The sequence below is a fragment of the Serpula lacrymans genome, assembly GCF_000218685.1.
Source record: "Serpula lacrymans var. lacrymans S7.9 unplaced genomic scaffold SERLAscaffold_13, whole genome shotgun sequence".
In the NCBI taxonomy this organism is placed as follows: domain Eukaryota; kingdom Fungi; phylum Basidiomycota; class Agaricomycetes; order Boletales; family Serpulaceae; genus Serpula; species Serpula lacrymans.
In genome coordinates, this window is record NW_006763302.1 from 942,293 (window position 1) to 961,847 (window position 19,555).

At 46.3% G+C, this 19,555-nt stretch overlaps 5 protein-coding genes across 5 annotated transcripts; 3 read left to right on the forward strand and 2 right to left on the reverse strand.

Annotated features, from left to right (window-relative positions):
* Nucleotides 1–252: 252 nt before the first annotated feature.
* Nucleotides 253–2,077, reverse strand: SERLADRAFT_442075 (uncharacterized protein; the record flags this gene model as incomplete). The annotated part of the gene is made up of 7 exons (XM_007322645.1): nt 253–475; nt 531–647; nt 724–939; nt 992–1,061; nt 1,119–1,254; nt 1,302–1,564; nt 1,894–2,077. The coding sequence occupies 7 exons, from the start codon at nt 2,075–2,077 to the stop codon at nt 253–255; spliced, it is 1,209 nt and encodes a 402-aa protein (XP_007322707.1).
* A 1,235-nt stretch (nt 2,078–3,312) lies between these two features.
* SERLADRAFT_477203 (uncharacterized protein) lies at nt 3,313–4,874 on the forward strand (the record flags this gene model as incomplete). The annotated part of the gene is made up of 5 exons (XM_007322646.1): nt 3,313–3,441; nt 3,502–3,790; nt 3,841–4,227; nt 4,282–4,608; nt 4,668–4,874. The coding sequence occupies 5 exons, from the start codon at nt 3,340–3,342 to the stop codon at nt 4,790–4,792; spliced, it is 1,230 nt and encodes a 409-aa protein (XP_007322708.1).
* A 1,850-nt stretch (nt 4,875–6,724) lies between these two features.
* SERLADRAFT_442077 (uncharacterized protein) lies at nt 6,725–9,495 on the forward strand (the record flags this gene model as incomplete). The annotated part of the gene is made up of 16 exons (XM_007322647.1): nt 6,725–7,070; nt 7,140–7,199; nt 7,301–7,383; nt 7,440–7,507; nt 7,572–7,775; nt 7,898–7,932; nt 7,988–7,994; nt 8,049–8,060; nt 8,140–8,212; nt 8,283–8,291; nt 8,354–8,665; nt 8,722–8,854; nt 8,912–8,937; nt 8,993–9,034; nt 9,100–9,284; nt 9,339–9,495. 16 exons carry the CDS (start codon nt 6,725–6,727, stop codon nt 9,493–9,495), a joined length of 1,752 nt encoding a protein of 583 aa, XP_007322709.1.
* A 1,818-nt stretch (nt 9,496–11,313) lies between these two features.
* SERLADRAFT_477208 (uncharacterized protein) lies at nt 11,314–12,072 on the reverse strand (the record flags this gene model as incomplete). Its single annotated transcript, XM_007322648.1, has 4 exons — nt 11,314–11,577; nt 11,630–11,776; nt 11,832–11,890; nt 11,957–12,072. 4 exons carry the CDS (start codon nt 11,994–11,996, stop codon nt 11,407–11,409), a joined length of 417 nt encoding a protein of 138 aa, XP_007322710.1.
* A 151-nt stretch (nt 12,073–12,223) lies between these two features.
* SERLADRAFT_477211 (uncharacterized protein) lies at nt 12,224–13,011 on the forward strand (the record flags this gene model as incomplete). Its single annotated transcript, XM_007322649.1, has 4 exons — nt 12,224–12,329; nt 12,397–12,454; nt 12,512–12,621; nt 12,676–13,011. 4 exons carry the CDS (start codon nt 12,303–12,305, stop codon nt 12,790–12,792), a joined length of 312 nt encoding a protein of 103 aa, XP_007322711.1.
* Between the last annotated feature and the right edge of the window lie 6,544 nt (nt 13,012–19,555).

The following is a 19,555-nucleotide window of genomic DNA, read 5'->3' on the forward strand; positions in this document are numbered from 1 at the left end:
TCTAACGTCGCTTAGAAATGCCCGAGGAAATGGACTGGGAACGGACTGATCGAAAACATGATCGGCATCAAAGTCTCGGCCGTGAGGTCGTAAGCGCGGAAATACAAAAGCTCTACTGAGATGCTCCTCCAAGTTCACCAACAAAATTTAAAAAAGACCATTCCAGTTGAATGTATATGGCTTTTCCTCCCGTAACCAAGGCATTTCCAACAAAGATGCCTCAGGATCAGGAGTAGGGACAGGAAAAACTGATCACATCAACTCCGGGGGTAGGATAGGTAGCTGATAACCGTTTTCTTTGATTTCCTTCGAGACTTGATCGAATACTTTGTAAGTGTGTGCTTCAGCATCGAACGAAAACAACCATTCAGGGCGAGGCATGTCCAATGACTCTCCTCGATCCTCAGGTTTGGATCGGTGCCACTTGTTCCGCACTTCTTCTCCCATCAGTTGACTCCGTCGAACACGAAGATACCTGGAATGACGGGGATCTCAATTACCATCCATCAGAATAAAGCTGAACAGCGTACCTTATTTTCTCCCAAGACTCCACAGCCAACGGTATATTGTCTTTACCCGCAAGCTGTAGGGCAGCTGCGAGGGTGACACCATCCTCAATCGCCTGCGAACCGCCTTGTTGACTTGTACTGGACATCACAAAGACGATGGCATTGAGTGATGTGATCAATCAATACAATGATGATGATGATGAAACGGACTAACGGCAAGAAGGGATGGGCAGCATCTCCTATCAGCATCACTCGTCTACTTTTGCCTATCCAAGTTGGTAATGGATCATGGATAATGAGTTTCCAGTCGATACAGGACGGTGCCTTAGCAAGAATAGCAGCACAACGGGGGTCCCATCCATCAACCACTGCCAAGACATCTTCCATCTTGCCAGCAAACGACCAGGAATCAGATATTTCGAAATCATCTCTTAAGATATCGAGATGAGCATCATCAAAGCGGCGATGGGATGGGAACGTACTTGCGAGTAATTACCCATGAGATCTCTTTTCCGCCTCGGGTGGACGAGGCAAGAAAGTGTACGTCTCTGCCTAAAGAGGACAATTGATTGGTTGGCTGAGTGTGTATTGTGATGAGGGCAGACAAACCTATCCATCCATAAAAAGAATCGCCATTTTTGCATAGGTAGTCCGTTAGCGGGTCCTTGTCAACGCCTTGTTCCTCCGCGTCAAACCAGGCCCGAAAAATAGCATATCCAGATGCTCTCGGTTTGTCGTCGTAGCCCTGTGATCATTTATCACACATCCACAGCCTAAATTGATACCACTCACTAAGATATAATGTCTAGCTTGACTCTTGACACCATCTGCGGCGACGACCAGGTCCGCCTCATACTTTTCACCATTAACAACTACTCCAGCCTTTCCATTCTCTTCATCTTCGAAATATTCTTCTACTGCATGGTTGAAACGAATATCAACGCCGATGGACAGCGCATAATTGTAGATAACTTCGTGTATTTCCGCTCGATGCCCATCATAACCGTAAGCACCCCATAATGGAAGCGGAAGCGGTTGCACACGAACTATATCTCCTAGATAATTGTGCATTACCAACTTGTCTACATGCCGACATATTGGCCATATTCTGGAAATTCCAGGAGTTTGGACATAAAATCGAAACCTGTCAGGATAGGCGACCACTCGGAAGAGGAAGATGACTAGACCTATTGTGCAAGCCCCAGCGCTGTAAAACTCGTCCTGCATTTGGCATAAGACTAATGACCTAAATCACGCCAACAGTTGACATAGAAGTTCCTAACAATGAATACGGGGTACGTACATCACCTAACGATATGCATTTTGAAGAGAAGAATGTCAGATTTCATTCTAGCCGACAGAATTTAATTTCTCTAGAACCTACCGAGGACTTTGAATTCTGGGATTTTCTCTAAAATTGTAACTCTGTGTCCTTTCCGTTTACATTCAATGGCACAAGCGAGCCCGCCATAGCCACAGCCAACGACAATGATATTGATGCCCGTGCTATTAGGGGGTGCTACGATGCCGAGTTGAGGGTGTGAGTCTGATGTACTGATGCCTTTCATCTAAGCGAGATAGATGCACCGTCCCATAAGTAGCTCATAAGAGTCGTTAACCGACAGACCTTAACACCGTGCAAACTAATGGAATTGAAGGAGTTTTTAAGGTGATGGGGCAGGAATTGAAAGGGAGACTAACAGTGATAGAGGTGAAAAGTCCCTCGATTCCTTTGAGTGAGATAGTTAAGCTCGACGATGTCTGATACGCGATAAGAAAGCGGGGACCGCGTGAAACGGTGGTGATTTTTGATGGACTGGGGAAACACGGGACAAGCGGAAGTAGTATTATACTTACAACCAAATTCCACAAGCGCTGACATTGGATAGTCTCTTAAACAAGAAATAGTTTAATAACGGAGATCCTGAACCAACTTAGCGTCATTCTTCGTGGATCCGTCGATAGTCTTCATCGTGTTCATCTATCAGGCCTCAGATATTAATGGGGGACGAACGATGGACTGAAGTTTTAGGGAAATTAAGCTTGGCGGAGGAACACTAACACCACAGTTCAATGAAGCGTGAGATTCAATAGGACGTTGGTGGGAGCTTGCGCGGGAAAACATAGTCCACATGATAACACCGCCAGTTCGAAGACATGCCCAACCGCCGGGCACCCGGACATTTTCGAGGAGTCCATCATGAATCTTTGGGTGTATTAAGCACATTGTTATAGAAAGAGCATCCATCGGTGATTCAATCAAGTCCCCGCTGGATATCAGACCAAATCGTGGCATCCAGTATCACAGCACGCACCTAGTCAATACCGGGCATCGTTTACGAAAACCGGTGGTTGTATCACATGAATAGGATACTATAGCTGGCGCATTCAACGTTATTATATTCAACACAAGCTCAGTGCAAAAGACTTGTCAAAGGAAAAGAAGAAAACACGCTCAATGTCCACACGTGACGTAAACCCGGCCTGTGCCTGGGGCTATCGCCGTGATTTCTTCAGACACGGCCGGTACACTGCCGGTCCTGGCCATGTTTATTGACATAAATTCGCATACGAGGCGTCTTCTGAGCAACGAAAAATGGTACATGATATTTCTACAAGTCTCCATAAAACATAGCAGACAAAGAGCTGGACATCTTGCGGCAGAACACATGTGATAAACTGTTAAATCCGCTGGCGAGGGTGCGGTTTCGGGCTGCAGCTCGGTCATCGGGGATCCGGTAAACACATGAATCTTTCCCGGCCGGGCTGATTCATAAAACCCAGTACTCTATCCGCTACAACCACATTACCATTACCATCATCCATCACAATGTCGATGCAAACCAGCACCTCAAACGCCAAAGCCAGAGTTTTGGCAAAGAACGACAACGATGTCGTAATCGTATCGGCCGTTCGCACCGCTCTTACCAAGGTATGTGCCATATCGTCGTTAGTTAAAGTTCAATCGCATTTATGTCGTGTCGTTTTTCAGGGAAGGAAAGGCGGGTTCAAAGACACTCGACCTGAAGAGTTGTTATCTGGTGCTCTACGAGCTGCTTACACGAAAGCGAACCTCGACCCCGCTTTGATCGAAGATATTGCTGTTGGTAATGTTCTCCCTCCTGGTGGAGGTGCTACTGGTGCTCGTATGGCAGCTCTGCACGCCGGTATACCCTATACAGCTTCCGTCGACACTATCAACCGTCAATGTTCTTCCGGCTTGGCTGCTATCAACCAAGTGGCAAACCAGATTCTTACCGGTCAAATTGATATTGGTATTGGTAAGCTACATGATGTACTTTTGTGGCGACTTTGGCTTAGGCCTTCTTAGGTGCGGGTGTCGAATCAATGACTTTTGGATGGGGCGCCGGCACTTTACCAAGTGGATGGTCAGACGAGGTCACGACCAACCAGGAAGCCGCCGACTGTCTCGTTCCCATGGGCTTCACTTCTGAAAATGTCGCAAACGATTTCAACATCACCAGAGAAGTCCAAGATCAATTCGCAGCACACTCCTTCCAGAAGGCTGCTGCTGCTCAAAAAGCTGGGAAATTCAAAGAGGAAATCATCCCTTTGAAGGTCAAGTTCGTTGACCCCAAGACAGAAAAAGAATCGGAAATCATCGTCGATGCAGATGATGGCATTCGGGATGGTGTTACCGCCCAGAGCCTGTCGAAGTTGAAGCCTTCATTCACGAAGGATGGTTTTACCCACGCTGGTAAGTTCTTTTGTGATGATATGATAGGGACCTGCGAGCTCAAATATCGTGCAGGAAATGCTTCCCAGGTATCAGATGGTGCCGCAGCTGTGGTCCTCACACGTCGCTCAGTCGCTAAGCGACTCGGTCTACCTATCGTTGGGAAATACGTCGCTGCAGTCGCCGTCGGTGTACCACCAAGAATTATGGGTGTCGGCCCCGCCTATGCCATCCCCAAAGTCCTCGAAAAAACTGGTCTTTCAAAAGAAGACATTGACTTCTTCGAGATCAACGAGGCGTTCGCTTCCCAAGCCGTGTACAGTGTACAAAAAGTGGGCATTCCATTCGAGAAGGTCAACGTTAACGGTGGTGCTATTGCCATTGGCCACCCTCTTGGTTGCAGTTAGTGTTTCTACAGCTTTCACCCCATTTCTATAGCTGATATATCATCTTTGAAATAGCTGGTGCCCGACAGGTTGCCACTGGACTCAGCGTTGCAAAACAACGGAATGAGAAGGTCTTCATTACGAGCATGTGTATTGGATCTGGCATGGGTATGGCAGCTGTGTTTGTCAACGAGCAGTGATTTGTGTTCTAGTAACTAGCATTTCTTTCCTCTGTATGTATTTCTTTGACATCACTATTTCTATAATTTCTTCGCAAACTTCGTCTTGTGTGCTAAGATGAAAGAAGAATGATGCACCACCTGTTGGTGTTTCCGCAAGTGCCACAGTCCACAGGCGAGCCTTTCTTTCTTCGTTACTACGAGAATGTGTACAACTTTACATGTATGCTCGTTGGCTTTTCGTCCATCGGTTTTGGATAGTTCAAGGGCCAACTTTGTCTCTAACATTGGAACTCATATATGGTTGGGTGCAAGGGAGCTTTCGATTTGCGTAGTTCAAAGACAGTACCATAAAACAAGGGATAGGCAAGTAATTTCTGTAATAGTTTGTCTCCTAACATAGTTTGTCGACAGAGTGTCGACAGACATCAAAATTCACAACACATGACCTCAAAACCTTCGAATACCAATCCAGACATTGCAGAAAAACTAGGGTTGCTCATGCGTTGACTCGCCGTCAAGTACCATTATGATACGCCATTTTGCACAATCATCATATATAAAGGACAAAAGCAATAATGTATTCAAGACAAATATATAACACATACTTGGATGTAGAATGTAGAATGTACCTCTCATACGGGCCGCCGCCGACCTTGAACATATCGGTGCGATCTTGGGTGAAAGGACTCCATCTCCCTGAACGATAAAAGTTCAAGATTCTCCCGTTAGAGTGATAGAAATCAGAGGAGAAACCCAAATATCAACCCGCCAGGTGAAACTTTCGATAAGAAAGAAATGAGAAGCGCGCGTGTCGGTCTTATATAGTCCTTTCGCGCGCACGGACCACCATGAAAATAGTATATAGCTGGCGCTTCATTCAATAGTTCTGTTTTCCTTACAGTCACCTCGATCTTGAAGTAAACGTCCTGTTGCTTATACGACGGACGTTTCACTTCCCATAATCTGTAGGTCGAGAATAGGAATAAAAGCAGGAACTGGGCATGCCGTTTATCTCTAATTTATTTACTCCACTGATCGAGCGGCTAATCAGCTCCTGGTACATCTTGTTTACTTCTTTCATGTCTAATGTCAGTTCAATATAAATATACATTTTGAAACCATCCGATTCTTTGAACAATGCAACTTGAAGTTCAGTTTGGCGCCGTAAAGTCATTGACAACTTTCCTGACCACACCGTCCGACATGGATAGATTCGGGCACCTACAGTAATGGAAAAGATGAACTGCATTTAGAAGAACTGGTCTTCGTCTGGCTCGATGTCTCGAAGATCAAGCCCATAAAACATGGTGTGTAGTCGCAGAATGCACATCAAGGCCTCTGAAGAAAACACGTTGGAAGAGAAACCTCACGAGATCAAGTTCAGAGGTCGAGCTTGGAGAATGTACGGTGCTAAGGTAAGCACCCGTTCAATATTTCGAGTCTATAAACATGAATTATTTCGTCAGTCACACTGGTTGTCCATTCAAAATATGAGGGTACACTACAGGGGAGACATTCAAATGATAAATCGAGAAATTATCATTACTGTCATTTTTCCACAAGCAAAAAATATAACAAGACTGTTGTTCGTGGACTTCAGATAATCTTTATGTGATACCCAAAGTTGTGATTTGTTGGAGTAGAATGGGTAGGACTGTTTAACTTACCTGGAAGAAATCCTGCAAGATAATATAGTTCGAGTAGATCAGGCCTCGGAGAAATCGTTTGATACACTTTCTATAACTGCACGGGCCTCTCAGGAGTGTCACATGAATGCATGTGTTATCAATGAGAAAAGGGGCTACAGGCGCTCAAGTCGACTTGCGAGACGAGCAACATATCACGCGAGCAAAGTAGGAGGGCACGTGAGCGCTTAATGTATCACGTGACTGATCCCTACAGCAATATCAAAGGGCCTTTCAGCCAACTTGTTAGATCTATTACGCTTCCATGAGCACAGAGGCATCCTCATCACAGCACGGCGGAAGCCAGCTCAAAGGAAAACAAAAAAGCACACTTTTCGAATTACAAGTTAGAGCCTTTCTAGATGCAGCAGAAGACGTAGACGTGGACACCGACACCCTCGAAGATTTACTTGAAGACCTGGGGGATGAAGGTAGCGAGAATGGCGACGAGGACGAGCAGAATGATGCCGTCGGCGTATCAGATACTGAAGATGTTTGTCCTTTGGTGCATGAACAGCACCATAATTCAGGTGGCCAGGATTCGCAAGCTGAAGAGTCGGATGAAGGCTTAGACTTGGATATGTCTGAGCTGAAAGAGTATGAACAAGAATGTAAGTATATCACAAAGCATTCTTTTATGTAAATACTTCAGCTCACAGAGGTTTATTTTGTTGTGCTAGCACAGGAAGCCTGGACTAAAGAGGACGTCAAAAAAATCATGCATCACCTCAAAGAGCGCGGTGAGTGAGGATCCAGCATAGCCTCATAAACCGTTCTTCCCCGTCAATTAAAGTTCTACTCTCAATTCCTGACCCATTACTCACTTTTCGTTTTCTTTAAGGAATGTCTTCCTTCGTCAGGGAATACGTTATTATGCAGAATATACCTATACCAAAGCTACTGTATGCTTTTGGTGTAATGCTGGTAATCTTATATCGTCTTTTCAAGTTAACAAGGCTAGAGTATAGTTGATATTGCAGTGTAAAGAACTGCGAAACAAGCGTCCAAAAACACTGTTATATTTTCTTCGCGTTGCCATGTCTCGCGAGTGAGTATATTCCTTTTAGCGGACTACAGGGGGGTATCGTCTTGACAATACCTCTTTTACGTAGAATCCATCTTCGCGAAAAGCTTACTCAATACAATACGATTTCGGACGTTGTCTCCTTGATCACTAGCTCACGTCGCATCCTCGTTCTGACTGGAGCAGGAATCAGTTCAGTCCATGACAGCCGTTCAATATCGCCAGGACACTCATCGATGTTTATTCCAGGTGTTTCGTGTGGGATACCAGACTTCCGTTCACGAGACGGCTTGTATGCAACTCTGAAAGAACGAGGAGAATATGAACTTGATGATCCTCAACAAATGCAAGATATTTCTGCCTTCTCTCTTGCTTTATATTTTAACATCCATCGGCACTTTTACTGTTGAATAGGTTTGATATCCAATACTTCAAAGAAAATCCCGCTGGTAGGTCCTGTCCAATTATGTCTCCATGCAATCTGCGTCTCATATTACCTTATAGTATTCTAGTATGTCATACTCCGCATTTCCTTCAAAACCTCACGACTGAACAATCAACCAAGCTCTTTTGCCAGGTTAGTCACTTTTCTTTCAAGAATGTCATCTCCGACATAACGTTATGACATTCACATCAATCGCTATGGTCTGATCTAGTCAAATATACCCGTCCAACTTCGTACCCTCGCTTTGCCATCGATTCATCAAACTCTTAGAAACTAGAGGCAAGGTAACGTCCTCTCCCATACCGCCCCTAAGAATAAATTCACTTATGGCGACGATATTTGCTTCCTGCATAGCTCCTACGAGTATGTTCTTGATAGTGTAGACTTACCGTTCCCTGAGACTTATTGCTGTGCTGCTAACCCAGAACTACACCCAGAATATCGACACCCTTGAGACGCTGGCCGGAATATCGCGAGTGCTACAATGTCATGGCTCATTCAAGACGGCCTCATGTCTACAGTGTCGACACAAAGTTCCTGGTACTGAGATTGAAAAAGATATCCTCGAACATCGGGTGCCATATTGCGATGTTTGCGTAGCAAAGCGTAAAGAAATCCTCGGCTTGAAAACCAAGGCGAACAAGAGAAATGGTAAGAAACAAGGGAAAGGTAAAAAGAACGAATGGGATTGCGATACTGACGAAGACGAAGACGATGTGCCTGTCGGGGTAATGAAGGTCAACGCTTTGCATCCACTGTTTGAACTTGTTACCATTATGAATGCATTATCCAGCCCGACATCACTTTCTTTGGAGAGAAACTTACGGACGAATTTGACCATGCACTCGTCGAAGATCGAGATAAGGTGGACCTATTACTTGTCATAGGAACTTCTCTCAAAGTATCCCCTGTATCAGAGATAATATGTATGTTCATCACTTTTCCTATAGTGAATAGACACCCATCTTACCATGTGTTTACAGCGCATTTGCCACATTCTGTACCGCAGGTATGTACAAGTTGTAGCTATTCTGACATTATCCTAACCTATCTGCTCTATAAAGATTTTAATCAACAAGACACCTATCAGACATATCAACCCTGATGTAAGACCACTGACCACTGATCTAAACATTGCGAGATATAGTAATAACTCTGTTTCAAATTCCAGATTGTTCTACTCGGAAATGCAGACGAAATTGTTCATCACCTTTGTGAGCAAATAGGATGGGATCTTCCGCCACCCCCCACCAAGATAGGACACCCAAATCTTGAAGTGCCACCTCATCCAAAGTCTACAAAGAGGTCTTCTCAAGAGATCATAGATCGTGCTGAACCTCGTCGAGTAGGGGACAGGTGAGAATTCAAAAATAAATCTCGTAGTTGTGCTGTTTACTTCTATACGTGTAGCCACGTGTGGTTGTTCGAGGGTGCAGAGGGTGGAAAATGGGTACACGATTTGGCGGAAAGATCAGCACAGGGGAAATTACAGGCCAGTCCTGCGAGTCTTAACAGTTCTCAGCGTTTGAGCGAAGGACCCGATCTGAAGAAACTTCGTGTTGAATGATAGAATTACTTTGACGATTGTTTTATGACCTTACAGTATACAGCCACTAATTCCTGTATGAATAGACAAGGCAACGGGGGTTCGATAGCTTAGTAGAGCGAGTGGGGGTAAATTTTGGGATTTTGATATAGACTCGTACAAATGACATGACGGAACCTGAGCACCACTGAAAGTAATCTCTGCATTTTTGATTGTAGTGAGAGGGGATAAGAGTCACATGGACTCAAAAATGACTGCCCGCTATGCCAGAAACTAGCTACCATGGCAGGATGGACGCTGCCATCTTGAAGGTGTGGGGCCAGAGAACGCCGGAAAACCAGAAACGCGTGATAGTTGGGCAAATGGACCAATCCAAGTACTCTGAAAACATAGCAAGTCGGCATATTCAGAGAAGTAGCTCAGAATGCTCAGGATACGCCATCTAGGTCGAAATACGGATAGGACGAGGGGGTGTATTATGAGGTCCACCTTTCTTCCTCGACAAAAAATCACTGCGAGAAGATTGCTTAGAAGGGGGTGGGATGCAGAATCTCGCCAGTCTCCCCCACGTATATTTCGGCTTTCTTGGTCCAAAACACGTCAAAGAATCGTGAAGTCTGATTGATGTGTTATTTCGCTCGTATGGGAATAGCGTCATGGCAAATTGGACAACTCGACCTCCGGAATGGTGCAGCCCGTAACGTGTTTCTGGTGTTACAGGAATTTCGTCCTTGGTGAACATAACTGACGTCGTAAGCACTGGCAAGACTTGAGGCAACGAGCGTTGAGACCACAGGATATTTCGTCGGTGCCTATCCAGCGGTGGCTATCATGTACCGTACTTTGGGCCGAAACGTCTCGCCAGGGGCTCCACCTCATTCCAAACGTGGATAGATAGGATCGAGAAAATCACAGGTTTGACAAGGGGTTGGTGGTAGAGCAATTTTGAGGACGAGACCTCGTGCATATGTAGAAAGGTGGCCCGGTAGGAGGGAAAACGAAGCGAAGAAGACTAGCCTCTAGTAGGCCTTTTCCAATTCGTCATCAGCTCAGTTTGCTGAGTCTTTTTTAATGTGCAGACTGTTATAAAAGCAAGGCGGGGAGCAAATGTAAGTATAGCATTCGACAATGAACTTACTGCATAACGCCTGAAACAAACTTGAACAAGTTCCGGTCATATTCTGCGGTTCTATCCTCGGTACACCAGTCTGATAATCCTCGCATCTTTCAAGTTGTAGGCCTTTCAGAGAATGTACCAGCCATGTCGTCTAAGTTGCATCGTGACATAATATACGCTGCAGCTGAGGGCAATCGAATAACACAAACGATGCGTGTTGCTTTTCAAGTTTTGAAGCAGGTCGGCATAAATTAGTGTTGCAAGCACCGAGTCGACAGATGTTCGCGACTCTCAACAGAGCTTGAAATCCCGTTGACGTACATCTTCCGGCTGCATAACCTAGAGGATAATAAATCTGGACCAGCACCTTTACAGTCCGAGTCAGTAATGCGAGAAAGCACTACGACGTGAAATCTGACCTTCATAACGAAAGTCATCTTTCTCGTTAAACCCTCCTACGTATACTGCTGCACACCACAGAATCGTGGTAGTTTCTGCGAGCGTGGAATGTCATCATAGACGCAGCAGAACAACTTTGAATACATACAGCTGCCAAACGAACAAGCCAGATATGAAACAAAGCGAAGGACACGTAAATCACGTTCTAAAACTGCGTTGGTTGAGCAGGAGTTACAATAACCAATTAGATGTGTGGTTGTACTAACGCTTACCCTCGCCTGACCCGTGACATACAGTTATCCGACCAACCAACTCAAACAGAGCACGTTGATGATCAAATATAAAATATATAGCTCAATACAATAGTCGTACAATATAATAACACACTGCCAGATCTACAACAACAAAAAATCCTCCTATGAACGCTCTCCCCGTAACCGACGAGCCAATGCGAGATCTTTTGGTTGGATAGTGACACGCTTAGCGTGGATGGCAGCAAGGTTAGTGTCTTCAAATAGCGACACAAGGTAAGCCTCAGCAGCTTCTTGGAGAGCCATGACGGCAGACGATTGGAAACGGAGATCAGTCTGTGGCAGATGTAAGCAAGAAATCAACAGAAGCAAGAGACCAAAGACAAACCTTGAAGTCCTGAGCAATTTCACGAACGAGACGTTGGAACGGCAGCTTGCGGATGAGCAACTCTGTCGACTTCTGGTACCGTCTGATCTCACGGAGAGCGACAGTACCGGGGCGGAAACGATGGGGCTTCTTCACACCACCAGTTGCCTGAGAATTTATTATGTTAATGGAAAGTTATAGAGAATAAAGATGCTAAACTTACTGCTGCGGCAGTCTTGCGAGCAGATGATTTGGCTGCAAGCTGTTTACGGGGTGCCTTACCTAAAAAGCCCAAAGGCCATGTCAGTAAAAGACCAGCGATGAATATAACAGACAGAGACCACTTACCACCAGTAGACTTGCGAGCGGTTTGTTTCGTACGAGCCATTGATGTTTAGATGTGAATCAAAAAGTGTCTGAGAGTCGTTGATGGTGGTGGTGGTCGAGGTAGAAAGTAAGCGGACTAATTTCTCTCCTCGTGCCTCTTCCTATATACGAACGCGTCGCGAGTCCACACGTGACATCCGCGTCCACTTTCGATCAACAAACAATGACAGCCACAAAAATCGACACAGCCACATGCCGACCATATATAACCCGCTGGTGGCTGAAAGTGGAAGCTCATTTCCGTTCGCACATTGAAACTTGAATTCATCACTACCACCACCACCCACACTACACTTTTATTTGAAACATGTCTGGACGCGGAAAAGGTGGCAAAGTAAGTAACTGAAAAAGTGAATTCTGTGTTTTCTTTGGTTGCTTACAAGTCTTTGTGTTTTTCTTAGGGTCTCGGAAAGGGTGGTGCTAAGCGTCATCGTAAAATTCTTCGTGATAACATTCAGGGTGAGTGGACTTGTGTGTGCGTGGAAGTGATTGTTCTCTAGGCTAATGGTGTGGCAGGTATAACAAAGCCCGCTATTCGTCGTCTTGCCCGTCGTGGTGGTGTGAAGCGTATATCTGGTCTTATCTACGAGGAGACCCGTGGTGTATTGAAGATTTTCCTTGAAAATGTTAGTGCTTTTTCCTCGTCGCAACCGTTATTATGATGCTTACTTGTTTCTCAGGTCATCCGGGATTCTGTAACATATACTGAACATGCCAAGCGGAAGACGGTGACTGCTCTTGATGTTGTATATGCACTAAAACGGTCAGGGCGTACGCTATACGGTTTCGGTGCATAGGTTTCGGACTATTTTCCTTGTTTCATGTATCGGTGTACTTTACTGTAATGTTATTTTATTATTGTACTTCTAACTTTGGGGTTTTGACTCTTCTATTGAGTTGTGGTGCTGTAAGGTCGTTAGGACGGCAACTGACGACTACTGTCCATTTATCATATGTTATGTTCAGCGTACAGTGTAGATCTATATAGACCAACCTATAGGATGTCCTGTGGTCTCCCGCCATGTCTGTACATTCCACTGCCTAGGCATATGAGACCAACCTGCGCCTTGGCAATCTACTGTTGCCATTTGGAGAGGGGCTCATTCGCAGATGTATTGGAAATGTATTCGGACGCGTGAGTTGTCTGCCAAAGCGTGTCATTTGACTGGGAAGGATCAGTGCCTTCCAAGATGCTGGAAAACGAGAACAACTTGCCCTCATCAGTGTACTGCACACGCAGCGGAAGCTAGGATCAGATATAGAAAGCTGAACGCGTGTAGAGGCTCGGGCCTCCTTACTTGATAAGATGAGAGTACCTGGTACACTAAACTTGATATGGTTAGAAATACGATGACTGCGAAGGTTGAGTTTGCGCGTCATGGATCAGTGGTATAGTGCGCACCAGTAATCCATTCCGCCCTTGTCGTATCAGCGCGGACTCGGACTAATTATAGCTACCATCAATGAAATAACTTGAAGAACATCTTAACAAATCCCCATGCCTTAAAACCGCACTGTATGTCCCAGTGGGTCCACTGAACTTTGAAATGAAGAAAATATGATTCGCCGCCGCTGCGTGGGTTACTAATTTCACATTGCAAGGATACCACCATTTGTTTGATATCTGCTCAGCGTCTTTGTAGTCTGTTTTTTAAACCCTCCACGCGCTTCAGACTACCCGGGAGGGCTAATTCTCGGTGATAATCGTGTACCCAAGCTCAAGCCTTATTGCTGATGAGGCCAACCAAGCCAAGCTTGCTGCTGCATCGTCCTGAAAGCCGCAGATCTTATGTACAGGATTATATCACGATGCTAGCGTCAAAGAAGTGTCTATGAAAGAAAAAGTTCTCCCAGTGAGAGTGAAGGGAAGCTTCGAAGTCTGTGCTGCCGAGGTTAAAGTATGTTGCGAGCTGGTTATTAAGGGCTAACGGCTTGAATATGCTGTACATATAGCTTCGCATTGCAAAAACTGATAAGAGAGCAGTCAAATAGGGGATAGTCGATCCCTTTCGACAGCTTTTGATTTTCCAGGATATCTTTCAGAGCGCACTGGCAGCTGATCCTCGCGCTTCTACCCGTCTGAGTGTTGGACGAAGAGTTTCGAGCGAAGAGGCAAGCCAACACGAAGCGCCTAGAAAGGAAGGCGAGTAAGTACGGGTGGCCCGTGCACCACTATATATCATCAGAAAATTTTTGCTTCCGTCTTACCTATAAAGTGGCCTGGTCGCCACGTAGCACCTCAGACTCATTCGCGAGTTCTGAGACCCTCTATCTTATCTAGATCTGAACGACTTGAGGTTATGAGCCCTGTCGACAGCGTCAACAACAAAGAGTTACTCGGAGTGCCGAAACTCGAGCCCGATGGCTCGAACTGGTCTATGTATAAGACAAGATTAGAAAGGGCCTGAAATCGTTTGGGTTTGATCTAGTAAGTAAACTCAGACTTCAACAGAAGATCTGATATATATTCAAAAGAATGTACCTAGTAAGTAAACTGGAAATGAGGCATAAGCTAAGTACTCGTAGGTTTAATCATAAAAGTGTCTCACCTCAGATCTTCTGTTGAAGATCTGAGGTGTCTGCTTGACAATGACAGCGTATATAAGTGAAGACGGAACCAAAAAAAATGATGCAGTATATTAGGTGCACGGGCCACCCCAACTACTGGACCTTCCCAGTTTGGCGCCTGCGCCACTACTTGCCTTCGTATTACGCCGTACGAGGCTTGTCTCTCTCTCTTATTCTTCCAACAGGGCCCTGGCCGACAAAGAGTGTGTGGAACACCTACTTGGTATAGTACCAAAACCGTCGCCGCCCCCGCCCTCACCAGGAGGGACTGTACCCACCCTCACTCAGGCTCAACAGGAAGCCTTGTCTGCATGGACGAAGAAAGAGTTCTGCGCGAGGAACATCCTAGGGAGAACCATCCCAAATTCTACGCTGCAAAATATCTTGCACAAGGATTCGGTTGCTGAGATGTGGCAGCTGATCTGTCAAGAAAACGAAAATAAGACTGAGCTTGTTCAAGCTGATCTGCGAGATCGGTTAGCCGCAATACATTGCCCCGAGAAGGGGGACATGCGCACTCACATTGACAAAATACAGGACATGTGGGAACAACTGAGCTCTGCAGGCATACAACTCAGCAACAAGGAGAAATCCTCAATAATCATGAGGTCCTTACAGCATACGCCTCTTTCGTATCCTCATTATCCGCCGCCGCCCACATGAACAGGAAGACAGTCGATCCTGAAACCTTGATCATGTATCTCCTCCAGGAGTATGATCGTCTCACCATCTCCTCCAAGAAACCCGGCACGAACTCCAAGATGGAGAACGCAGCCATGTCGGCCACTTCAACATCCTCGTCATCACAACGAGGGAACCATGGAGGCCGGGGGCGTAATCGCGCAAAGAACGACCCCAAGGAGAAACCCCGCGAGAAAAGCGAGGTTGAATGCTACAACTGTGGAGGCAAAGGCCATGTCAGCCGAGACTGCCCAAGTGAGAGGCGCAATCGTCGAAATGATGGCAAAAAGAACGTACCTGAGAAGAAGGTCGAGGACCCAGAGAATGATCCCAAAGGAAAAAAAGCCAAACAGGCAAACATCGCGATTGTCGAGCGCGACGAGGAAGGCATTTGGAGTGCCGTATCCCTGGATTCTGCGTGGGCCCTAGAAACAAATGAATCAGCATTCGCAGCAAGCAAAGATGCCCCCACTGGTGGGACCATCGAGCTCTATGACTCCGGCACAACGACCCACTTCACGCCTTATCACCGCCTCCTACGAAACTATTGTCCCATCACCCCCCAATCTATCAATGCAGCGAATCAACGCTCCTTCTCAGCTGTGGGCATGGGTGATCTTACAATCAAAGTCCCAAATAATCCCCACTCACCGACGAGCATCATGCTTCATGATGTGCTCTACACCCCTGCAATAGGGTACACTCTTGTCTCTATTGGCAAGATCGATGGCGCCGGCTACAGCACCGTCTTTAAAGATGGAATCTGTATTATCACAAGTCCATCAGGCAAGGTTGTGGGATGGATACTGAAGACGGGAGGAATCTACAGTTCCCGCGTGCGCAAAAACATTAACGAAAGTGCGAATACTGCAATAGAGAAACTCACGTTAATGGATTTACACAAGCGTATGGGACACATAGCGCCAGCCGCAGCAAAATGTATGGTCGACAATGGGCTAGTCCAAGGGATTAAGTTAATACCTAGTGACGAGAACACCTTTTGTGAGTCATGTGTGCATGCGAAAACAATGCGAGAAGCCATACCTAAGGTCAAAACTGGCGAGCGCGCAACGGCCTATGGTGACGAGATACATACGGACCTCTGGGGTCCAGCACCTGTCGAGATGCTTGGAGGCAAACATTACTACATTGCCTTCACAGACGATAAGACAAGGGAAACCCACCTGTTCCTGATGCGCAACAAAAGCGACACTTTCTCGCAATTTTGCACGTACGAGGCATGGCTACGAAACCATATGAACGCTGCCATCAAGGTCCTGCACAGTGATTGAGGTGGCAAGTTCTTGAGCGGGGATTTTGACAAATACCTGCAAAAGATGGGGATAGTCAGGAAATTGACCGTCCATGACACCCCCGAACAGAATGGGGTGGCAGAACAAGTGAACCGCACTCTCATGGAGAAAGTGCATGCCATGTTACATGCAAGTGACCTACCCAAAAATCTGTGGGGAGAAGCAGTCAGACATGCTGTCTGGCTCAAGAATCGAACCTCGACAAAGGCACTTACCGGCATGACACCGCATGAGGCGGCCCATGGCGTCAAACCAGACCTCTCCACCCTGAAAGAGTGGGGCAGCCAAGTCTGGGTACACTACAGTGATGGAACGAAGCTCAATGCTCGCGCTTGTGCAGGCCGATGGATGGGTTTTGATGCAGAAAGTAAGGGCCATAGAATTTTCTGGCCAGACAAACGAACTGTCAGCGTGGAACGATCTGTCACTTTCGTACCTCGAAACGGCTCGCCAGACACTGACGACGGTCAGACCCCCTTTAGGCTTGAGGGGGAGAATGGCCTCCATGATGGTAATCAAGCCCCTAAAGAGAGTCAGATTGTTGAGATCATGGATGACGCACCTCTCGATCCACCCAATCCCCAAGCACCCATTGATCCACCCAATCCCCAAAACGACCAACCTCCTGCTCAACCTCCTATTCAACCTCCAGTGGCCCCTCGCCGAAGCACCCGCCTTCAACAACCAGCCCAATACGTCCGCGACCTCCTACAAGGAAAAGGGTCAATATCAGGAAATGATAAAGAACCCACCTTGCCCAGAGGCATCCAACTGAACCTCGACAATCCTGAGGGGACAGATGAAGAAGAGAGGGACGATGAGGCCTTAAGGGACCTGGCCCAAAACGTGGCCATGGTGGTGCGCATGGCTGACCTCGATGATATCGAGCTGAGAACCGTCGAAGAGGCAAAAAGACGTCCTGATTGGGACAAGTGGAGAGATGCAATCAGTGAGGAGCTAGAAAGACTGGACAAAGCCGGAACCTGGACTTACGTAGAGAAACCGAAGGGCGCAAACGTCGTAGGCAGCCGCTGGGTCTTTAAGGTCAAGAAGACCGCGTCCGGATCTGTCGACAAATATAAAGCCAAGTTAGTTGCCCAAGGTTCCAGTCAGGTGGAGGGAATCGATTACTTCAATACATTCGCCCCAGTCGCAAAAATGGCTTCGCTCCGCATCATATTAGCAATGGCCGCGAGAAACGACTGGGAGACTCACCAGATGGACGTCAAGAGCACCTATTTAAATGGCGAACTTGACAACAACGAAGTCATATACATGCGCCAACCACCTGGGTACAGCGCCAGTGGTCGAGAATCCATGGTACTGCGTCTAAATAAGACGCTATATGGCCTCAAACAGGCCGGACGCTGTCATGCACCAAAGTTGATTGGTAGCATGGACAGGTGTCAATAACGAAGCGAATATTCAAAAAGACTCGCCTTTGCGCCACACAGGCACAGTGCCACGTGGAATAGTAATTAATATTGCCCTTTTTGAACTTGTGGCTGATCAGCACCACCTCTATTAGGCAATCCAGTCACGCTCACCTTTGCTTTTCCATCCTGTACTTTCCGTGTTTCAGCATTTTGGCAAATTTTTGCGTCGCCACTGGCTACACATTGCATTGCGCCCTCGCTTTTGTCATTTCCCTTACTCCCCTTCCTTTGCCTAGCCCCACCATGGGCCCCTTCCTCTCCTTTTTATTCTCACCCGACGGTTGTTTCTGGATCCCCATTCTAATCCACTTTTTCGTCACCTCCACCCTCCTCCTCCTCATATTATTTGCACCCCCACCATTTCTGATGTCACCACTTCCTATCCGCTTCCGTCGCCGATCCGTTGACTACCACGTGCCACTGCTGATATCAGCAAAGCCCCGGCGGCCGGTCCAAATAGGGCAACAGGTCCATCTTCATGACGTCGATCTGCCATCATATACTATCAAAACATCGGTCGCTCGTCTTGCCTGGTTGGAGCGTGGGTGGGTAGTTTTTGAGCTGGAGAAGGTTCATCCCCTTGCGTCGCCCATGTTCATCGCTGTCCCATTCACTTGGGTACACTTATCTTTTGTCCATCATCTTCGCTACAGCTACACCTATCACACGCTGCCTGGGACTCACTTGTTCCAAATTGGAACTACTCCTCTCCCTCCCTCGTTTGATCAGGTGGTCCAGCACAACCAGTCCATTGGTAAGGCCATGGAACTGTCGGATTTGGACTAGGTGGTGGACCGGTGGCTCCAGTTTCTTTTTCTTCAGCAGAACATTCATTTACAGTGCAATTATTTTTGATTTTTGAATCATTTTTATGGACACATATTTTTTTAGAATGCCTGACTGACAATAAAGGAACTGTGTTGATACTGATAGTGTTTTGCCTTGCCCTTTTTTTTACTGCATCTTCCCATGACATCATGATTTTCCTGCTCTCTTTTTGCTATTGGACTTTACTTTATGGCTGTACAAACCAGTGACATTACTCACAGCATTCATTGTTCTATCCCTTTCTTTTCCTTTTTTGACAATCTTATCTTGTACTACCTACGCAGGATTCGTCAGCATACATTCCTTCCTTCATGTTCTTTCTCATTCTTTTTGCACAGCTATACTGTGCATAGCCTACTTTTCTTTTACTATATAAACCCCTGTATTTTACCTTGTAAAAAAGAACAAGAACTCCAATCCAGACTTCTTCTCTACTCTCAAGTTCACTACTCTGCTACTTGTGATCCAGTGTGGTCACAACACTTCCCACTTTTACCACTGTCAACTGCTGTCATCGTCACTTCCCACTTTTGAAGTCATTGTCATCCCTTTCGATTAGAGTCCTTCTGAGCACTACAGTTTGTGCGTCAGGAGCCTGCTATCACTGGGAACCTCGTCACCTCGTCATCCTCGTCGTTCTCAAACCTACCTTGTGCTACCATTAGCAAGGTAGTGCTCGTCTATACTCGCCACAAAGCACCTATCTTCCTATAAATTCAACTATCCCTCCTCCT